The sequence below is a fragment of the Tupaia chinensis genome, unplaced genomic scaffold (genome assembly GCF_000334495.1).
Source record: "Tupaia chinensis unplaced genomic scaffold, TupChi_1.0 Scaffold000113_1, whole genome shotgun sequence".
Lineage (NCBI taxonomy): Eukaryota > Metazoa > Chordata > Mammalia > Scandentia > Tupaiidae > Tupaia > Tupaia belangeri.
Genome location: NW_006159577.1, coordinates 2,307,290 through 2,315,879, shown reverse-complemented (window position 1 = coordinate 2,315,879; position 8,590 = coordinate 2,307,290). Strand labels below are relative to the sequence as shown.

Sequence of the window (8,590 nt, the reverse complement as noted above, 5' to 3'; positions counted from 1 at the left end):
CCCAGCCGGGCGCCCGCAGTCAACCCCCGAGCGCTCGCGGCTCGCCCCCCCGGGCTCAGGGGCCGCCCGAGGAACTGGTGCCCCGGGCGGCTCCCGCCCCCGGCCAGCCCCTGCCGCCCGGGGCTCCTTCGCCCGCCTGGTGGACCCCCGAGCTCGGCGCGCTCTGCCGCCCGGCTGTCCTGGGACAGCGTCTCCCGTCCAGTAAAGCTGTCCAGCCCGGCCTCCCACAGTGTCAGGAGTCACTTGGAGGAAACCCGAGAGCCTTCCCTTCCCCGAGAGTTAGGCTTCCGGACTCCAGAGGGGAGCCCAGGGGGTCGGGAAGGAGTCAAAACGCTGGACTTTTAGCCTAGGACCCGAGGCACTCGGCCCTGCCCGCTGGTCTCACAGGTTGTCGTGGGGTGCAAGGAGTGAAACCGTGGCTGTCACTATTAATACTTGTTGGACACGGTTGTGTGTTTTCTTGGCCCCACTGGAAAAATGGAGAAGGTAAACAGGAGTGGTAGGTGCAGGACCTGTTTGCATTTTCTTGAACTTGCATGTTTAAATTCGTTGGCGAATGTTTTTAAGACCACAGGACAAGTGGCAGTGAAATTGGGAAGTGACAGGCCCTACGTGTGAGTGATCGGAAATGCAAAGGCATGGGAGCCCCCAGGGGGAGCAGAGCCTGTTTCAGTGTCTTTAACGAATTGTCTTTTAATGTCAGGGGCTTCTGGTTGTAAGCTCTTTATGAAATAAGATCTTTTTTGTCTTGAAGGAGGTATTTAGTTGGCCTACCAAATGGGAGGATTAATGGTGAATGATTCAAATTCATTAAATAAATGTGTGGATTTTGGGTTGTTTTGTTTTGCTTTTATGGTTGTCATTACAAAGCAGAATGATACACTGCAGAAAGAGAAAGTGGATTTAATGTCAGCGATCTTGGGTTCCACTAATAAAAACTTAATTTCACAGAGAAGTGATCCCATTAGTAAATGGAATGAAATTGAATTATCGTACTTTTCACCTCTTCAATGTTGATGGTAGAAATTGATGATAGACTAGTACACAGCATGTGTTTTTCGAGAGGCAGCTTTGGTCACTACTGCCTTTGGTAATTTATAGCCAGCTATCTAATAATGTAATGCAGGTCCACATGTAGGTGGCTCGTGATACTGCTATAGTTCCTGGATTATTACGGGTTCAGTGATGCATCTTTGCCCTTCGATTTCTTAGACTGCCTAGTAATATAGTTGTCAAGGTTATAGTAAAAGTAACCAGCTATTGAAAAACTGTTTTTCTTTAAACAACAGTGAGATGATCATGTTACTTAGATTGTTACTAATTCAAGAGATATCCCCGTAATGTGCCAGGAAAGTTGCTAGACTTCATGGAAATTTTCACCAATGCCAATAGTTTGTAATTGTGGTTTTTCTTATTATTTTATTTAATTTTATTCCTTTTTTTTCCCCATAGTGTGGGCGCCACCACACCCTATTTCTTATTTTTTAAAAATTTGACCAGAGAGGGACCAGCAGATAGCATAATGGCTACATCGCCGCTGGACTCCCATGTAGTCGATCGTGGTTCAAGTCCCAGACCCAGCAGCTTAAACTCACATTGGCTGCATGTATGTGCATGCCCAAGATCCTGAGAGGAGAATGGAAGAAAAGGAATTGTGGCATGACCATCCGCCCTGGGGGGTGATTTCCCGCTTTCTGTCTTTCTGGCGAACACACATGCCCTATAGCAAAAATATCTCCAAAAAAAATGTTTTTTTGACCAGAGAGACAGAAAGTGAGAAACCAAGCTGCCAGGTTCAGGACTCAAACCACAGCTGGCCATGTGGGAGTCCAGCGGCTTAACAGTCATGCCACCTGCCGACCTCTGTGATTGCATTCTATCTGACTACACTTTGTTTATATTATTAATCTTGTCACAAATACAGATGTTGAAGACTTAAAAGTAATTTAATTTTAAAGTTATAGAATGAATAATTTATTTTTGTAGTACATACTTTGTTTTGTCCAGGCAAGATAATTAATTTAAAACTGAGACCATATGGTCTCTATCGCGACTACTAAACTTCTGTTGTAGGGTAAAACAACCGTAGATAATGAATGAATGAGGATGACTGTGTTCCAGTAAAACTTGATTTATAGGCACTGAAGTTTGAATTTCATGTACTTTCTCAAAGCGACGACTATTGTAGGCTTGCCAGAGAAAATACAGGGCACCCTATTAAATTTGAATGTCAGGTAAATAGTAAATAATTTTGAGTATACATAAAAGTTATTAGTTGTTGATCTGAAATCCAAATATAACTGTATCATTTTTGCTAAGTCTGGTAACCCTAGACTTGTAGAACATTAGAAATCTGTAGCTATGTCCTTAAGATCTAGGCTTTCTGGGAATATTAAATTGTTTTTTCAGTTTGATTTTTTTTTTTTCTGTTTCAAAAAGCTTCTTTTGTAGTGAAAACTCATAATTGAGAGACTTTCGTAGGAATAAACACTTAGGTTTCTCAAACTAGTAGCCATGGACACGCCTTTGGGTCTGAGAAAAACATTTTTACAGAGAATTTGTATGAAACTCAAGTTTGAGAAATGCCCTATAAATAATCATTTGGAATATCAGAATAGCCTTCCTCCCTAAATCAAATACAGATGTCAGGCCATAAAGCATCTATCATTTCACTACCACAGATTCTCACTCCTAACTGGAAAAAAAATTTTTTAAGTGCTAGGGGGCATATGTGCTCACCAAAGAGAGTGACATCTCCCAGCAGCTGTGATCACGCCACAATCCTTTTTGCTCCATTTCTCCTTGCTGTCAGAATTTTGAGCGCATATGCTCGTGCACCCAGTGTATATTTCCCAGTTGCTCTGAGGCTGGGATTTCAATTGTGGTTGGTCATGTGGGATCTGGCTCCCAATATTCAGCACTTAACCACTGTGCCACAAAGTTGGTTGTAACTGGAAATAATTTTAAACTACAAAACTTCTTTCATTGATTTGAACGGTCAATCTAGAATAAAAGGATATATAGTATAAAGACATCGTTTGAACAAATTTATTTAACCAGTGTTTGTTAAGCACCTACTATGTGCAGGTTGCTCTGCTAGGCGCTGAGATAAAATCATGAATCACTGATTTCTTGGATCTTATGTTTAGTGGAGGATAGGCATTTCCTTAGCAGCTAGTGAAAAGACTAAGAAGAAAAAGATACATGTTAAAGGGGACAGAGTGCCTGGCAGTTGCTATTTCCATTACGTTAATCAGGCAAGGCCTCTCTGATAAAATGGCATTTGAGAAAGATCTGAATGAATGGAAGGAGTAAGCCATGTATTTACCTGGGGATTCCTCTCTGTAGGGAAGTTTTGGTTTTTTTTTAAGGGTTTTGCCATAGGGATGTGTGCTCAGAGACAGAAACCAAGGGAAAGTGAGAAATCACCCCTTTGGGGGTGATCCCTTCACCTCCATTCTCCTCCTGAAGTTTTGGATATGTATGCACACGTGCCTGGGGTGTTTTTTAAGCTACCATTTCCTGAGACTTAAACCATATAGTCGGCCAAGTAGACTCCAGCCACCTTAACCATCACGCTACTGGCTGGCCCAGAAATAGAAATAAATTGATTTCTGCATTTATTAAAGAAAAACTTTGAGTTGAAAGATATGAAGTTTACTTTATTTGCTGACATTCCTTTCTATGCCAGCTATACAGGAACACTTAGTTGCTGCTGTGTTAAGTTTTTTTTTTTCCTTTGTTTTAAATTTGCTATAGGGCATGGGTCCTAACAGAGAGAGAGAGAGAGAGAAAGCACCCTTCAGGAGGACGGCCACACTACGATCCATTTTCCATTGTCTTCTCGGGATTCTGTGCGTGTACCCATACACGCCCTATGCTTTTTTTTTTTTTTTTTTTTTCAAGCTGCCAGGTCCAGAGCTTGAACTCCACTATGGACCATGTGGAATTCAGATGCTTCAACCACCACTGACTAGCTCTGTATTAGCTTTTTTCCTAAGATATATTTTTTTTCATCATAGAAGTGCATGAGTGAGTGGGGAAGAGGGAAAGTTTTTAGAGATAGGGAAGTACCCTCGAAAGGTTTTGCCATGCCATGATTCCCCCTTCCTCAGCTCTCCAGTTCATTAGGATCCTGGACATGTGAGCATGTGCTCAACGTGTTTTCAGGCTGATCCAGGGATCCAAAACCACAGTCAGCCATGTGGCTTCCAGCATCGTACTCCAGTTGTCACCATGCGAGGCCGCTGTAAATTTCCGTATCCTTTATCATTAGTACTGCTTTTAAAACTATGAAATAAATAGTATGGTTTGTCAAGAAAACCACCTTGGAATACTTCTACTTTCAGAGCTTTTATTGACATTGGTTATGTAACTTAGTAGGATTTAGGTCATGAATTCACTCTTATTTTTTACTTTTTATGACAGAGAAATTGAAGAGATTCCAATAATATTTTATCATGGAATCCTCTTTTTTTGAAAAGAAAATTTGCCACAGGGCACATGTGCTCTCAGGAGAGAGACAGAAAGGGGGAAAGTAAAGCACCCCCCATGGGGAACAGTCACAACACAATCCCTTCTCCGTTCTCCTGTTGAGATTTTGGGGATGTATGCAGACACACCTGTCATGTTTCTCAGGTTGCTGGGGCCGAGACTTGAACCATGCAGCTAGACATATGGGATCCAGCTGCCTTAACCGCAGCACCGCCAGCTGGGCCTGGAATCACCTTTTTGAACAACTCACTTTAGTAGATATACCTCAGATTGCTTTAATCTGTTCATAGGTTTATAAAATAGTAGTTTACATGGCAAGCTTACTTAGAATATTGTTAAAACTATTATAAAATTGTATGCCCTCAATTATTCTTAATTTCAGTAAAACTTCTGTTTGTAATCTGCAATTATTTTCTCTTGTCACTTACTTTTAGGAAGGATTTTTGCTGGGAGAAGTAAGACAAGAGGAAACCTTTAGCATCAGTGACTCACAAATAAGCAATACAGAATTTCTACAAGTAATTGGTAAGTTTAACACTGACTTTAGAAATATCTTTTCTGTATGTATACTTGCTGTTTATTTTGTTCTTTGGCTCTTAAGTGACTTTAATCTAAGGGTTAGGAGAGTGCATAGGGGGGAAAACCCTGAAATTATTTGCGTTAAAAAAGCAACATGATATTTTTTTTTCTTTTTTAATTGCCAGAGAACATGTGTGTTCACTAGAGAGAGACAGAGAGGGAGAGAGAAAAAGCATCTCCCACTGAGGTGTGGTCATGCTGCAATCCCTTCTCCCTATCTCCATCCTGTTCAGCATATTTTTCAAGCTACCAGGTCTGAGATTTGAACTGTGTGGTTGGCCATGTGGGACCTTGCGCCCTTAACCACTAGGCTACAGGGCTGTCCCAAACTTGAGATTTTTTTTTTTAGGTTGATGTGAACATAGAGTGGATAGCTATTTCTTACTCATCAATTTGTCAGACTTTAACGAAAGTGCTATGTCACCACTTGACAGTCTCGTCAAAATCGCAGTAAAGCTCAAGTGTGCAAGTCATACTCTCCCCATTGCCCATGTCACCTCGTACTGTAATGAATAGATGTGTGGTGCTGATCCTTTTCAGAGGGATCTGGCAAAGATACTCACAATTTTTTTTACGAGTTTTACGAGATATTTGCTAAACCTATGCAGCCTTCTGAGGAATAAGCCAGACAGTCACTTTGGAAGAGGTTGCTGGCGCAGACAAAGGAGTGTTTATAGATGTGCCCACTCTCTTTGGATCAATCTCCTTTTGATAATAGGAATCATAGTCTTTTCAGGTACACGTTGGGCAGATCCATCAAACAGCACATCCTGATACTCAGAACAAAGCAAGGGACAGCCTGTTTATTTATGTAGCAAACATTTATTGAAGAACTTTCATGTGTGAGCCATGTGTTAGTGAGAGGAATTCCCAGATAAATCCCTGCCGTCCTGAACTATGGGGCAGATAAGACAGGTATACAGGCACACGGGCAGTGTGAGATGAATGCTGTAATAAAGGAACAAAGAAAATCCCGTAAGTGTCGAAGTTGAGAGAAAAACTGCAAGTGGGGAAATGAGTAAAGATGTCAGGAGAAGGTGAGCTGAGGGCCAGTGGGCGGTACAGAGCAAGGAGTGCGTAAAACATTCGGAGAATCTGGCCTGCTTCTGTGTGGCAGACCTACAGAATGTGAGACGATAGGTGGCTTGTGGTTTGAAATACTCCTGGCAGTTTAGGTCATGATGGGACCAGATCACTGATGTCCGTCTTGTTCTGAGAGCCTTCTAGTACATGGAGTAAGGGGCAAGGATGAGGATTGAGGTGAGGTTAGGACTGGGGGAAAACAAGAGACTGAACTGTCTCCTGAAGGATCAAAGCTGTACAACCCATTCACCACAATGACTTGCTAAGTCAGGACTTGGTGCGTGGACAGGGTACAACCAGGATTCCCCCAAGTGTTTTCTTGCTTGTTTTTGCTTTGCTTAACTATTTAAAATTTTCATGGATAGCTGTGCAGTTATTTATTATTTATACCTAGGTTTTCAAAATTCATCTAGTAGATGAAGATTAAATTGGCAGCTGCAGTTAACTGATAGCACACTGCCATAACGTATTTTTGCATAGAAAATGTAGAAAAAGTATGTCGTGACTTTTCCTAACCCAGTCAATTTTGTATTCTTTCAGTGGGCTGTATATTTTGTTATGACATATGATTTCACATTTGTTGCCTTGTTCCATCCCAGTTTTGTTTTGTTTTTTTTTGCATAACTATCGACAGCCATAGCTAGGTGAATGAACTTCTCTTTCCTGTGGAGGTATTGCATTCATTTGTGTGTTTTGGCAGCTTTAACATAAGTACAGAAGTGAATGGGCATTGTCCCATGTCTCTCGGGGATGTTGTTTCATTATAATTGAGTTAAAATTACAGCCTGGAATTCCGAGGCTGTGACTTTTCAAATAGCAGGTGATGAGCCACTCTCTAGGAGAATGAGATTAATAGATCTGAATGGTCAGTTAGTCTCATAAAACCCAGACTCCAAGCCTCCTGATGAGCTTGAAGAAATTGTTCACTTTGCTTAATCATAGCAACTTTTCAAAAGCTGTTAGTACCTGCCTTATGAATGACTGTTTCCTCCACTACTAACCATCTTTGCAAGGTTAATAGACTTCCAGAGTTCCTGCCCCTTCAAAACACCTGGCCCAAGCTGTCACAAGTTGTTAGATGGTTATTGATGGTAGAGTGGTTACGGACCTTCTCTCTCCATGCTGTCCTCAAAGCTTTTATCCAACTTGATTAAATGCTTCCAGTCTGTGGTTACTTTTTCCTATGATGCTTTGTTTAAATAGGTGAGATTAAATAAGGCCCACAATTAACTGCGTGCTCCTGAATAACAGCTTTCAGATGTATGATCCTCACACCTGGCAAATGGAAACAGGATTTTCACTCTCTGCTCTACTTTGTTCTGAGAATATGTCCCTTAGTGTAAATGTAAAGCAGTTGTACTGCCTTCATGGGTACATATAGCAGCATCTGTTTGGGACAGAAATGCTGGCTTTTAGTTGTCTGAGATTTTTGTCTAAAAATTCTGTTTTAGAGAGCCGTTATCTTACATATTTAACTGAAATGTATTTCCTCTTTCTAATTACAGAAATTCATAACCATCAGCCTTGTTCAAAACTTTTTAGGTAAGCCACATCCTTATTTCCAACTTTGAGTCCTTATTAAACTCATTGATTGATGAAAAAAACTAATGAATTTAGGCCTGTAGCTGATTATAGCTACAGACTCATGAGTATAACTGAGGGCACCCACATTCATTCATTAAGTGCTCCATGCATGACATTGTGTGAAGCTAGGAAGAGAAGAAGTGTAAATCATGGCTGCAGTGGTTTAGAATGGAAGTGTTCAACCTCTCTGTGAAGGGCTCTTCAACAATAAAAAAGAAAGCTAATCAAGGGTTGCAGGTAAATAAAATCATGTCATGTTTTTTATAAGCACCGTTTTTCATTATTCATGAAAGCATGTGCACACATGCACAAGAGAGAGGAGTGCCCTCACAGGATCCTCTTTCTCCTCTCGCCTAACAGATCCTGAACACTCACATGTATATCCAAATTGTTTCATGCTGGCCGAGCCTGAAATTCAAACCATGGTCACCACATGAGACCCAGCTTCTCTTGAGCAGACCACTGCACTATAGAGCCAACCCTTAATGGATTTTTTTTTTTTTCTGAGAGATTTTTGCTATAGAATACTTGTACTCACCAGAGAGACAGAAGGCAAGAAATCACCCCCCAGAGGGGATGGCCACACCATAATCCCTTCTCTGTTCTTTAAGGATTTGGGGCATGCATGCACATGTACCTGCATGAGTTTTAAGCTGCCAGATCCGGGACTTGAACTGCGGTCGGCTACATGGGAGTCCAGCAACATAACCATTACGCCATCTGCAGGTCTTCCTTCGTGGATATTCTTAAGAGGAATTAAAAAAAAAAACCTGGGGCCGGCAGGTGGCATGATGGTTAAGGGTGCTGGACCCCATATGGTCGACTGTGGTTCGAGTCCCGGACCTGGGCG

General features: G+C 41.6%; 1 protein-coding gene across 1 annotated transcript in view; it reads left to right on the top strand.

Moving 5' to 3' along the window:
* Positions 1-4,928: 4,928 nt before the first annotated feature.
* Positions 4,929-8,590, top strand: part of ABRAXAS2 (abraxas 2, BRISC complex subunit) — a gene marked incomplete at its 5' end in the record, with an annotated part of 22,105 nt that continues 18,443 nt past the window's right edge. Inside the window, 2 exon segments of the mRNA XM_014586077.2 lie at positions 4,929-5,019; positions 7,662-7,698. Of these exon segments, the coding sequence (XP_014441563.1) occupies positions 4,929-5,019; positions 7,662-7,698 (128 nt within the window).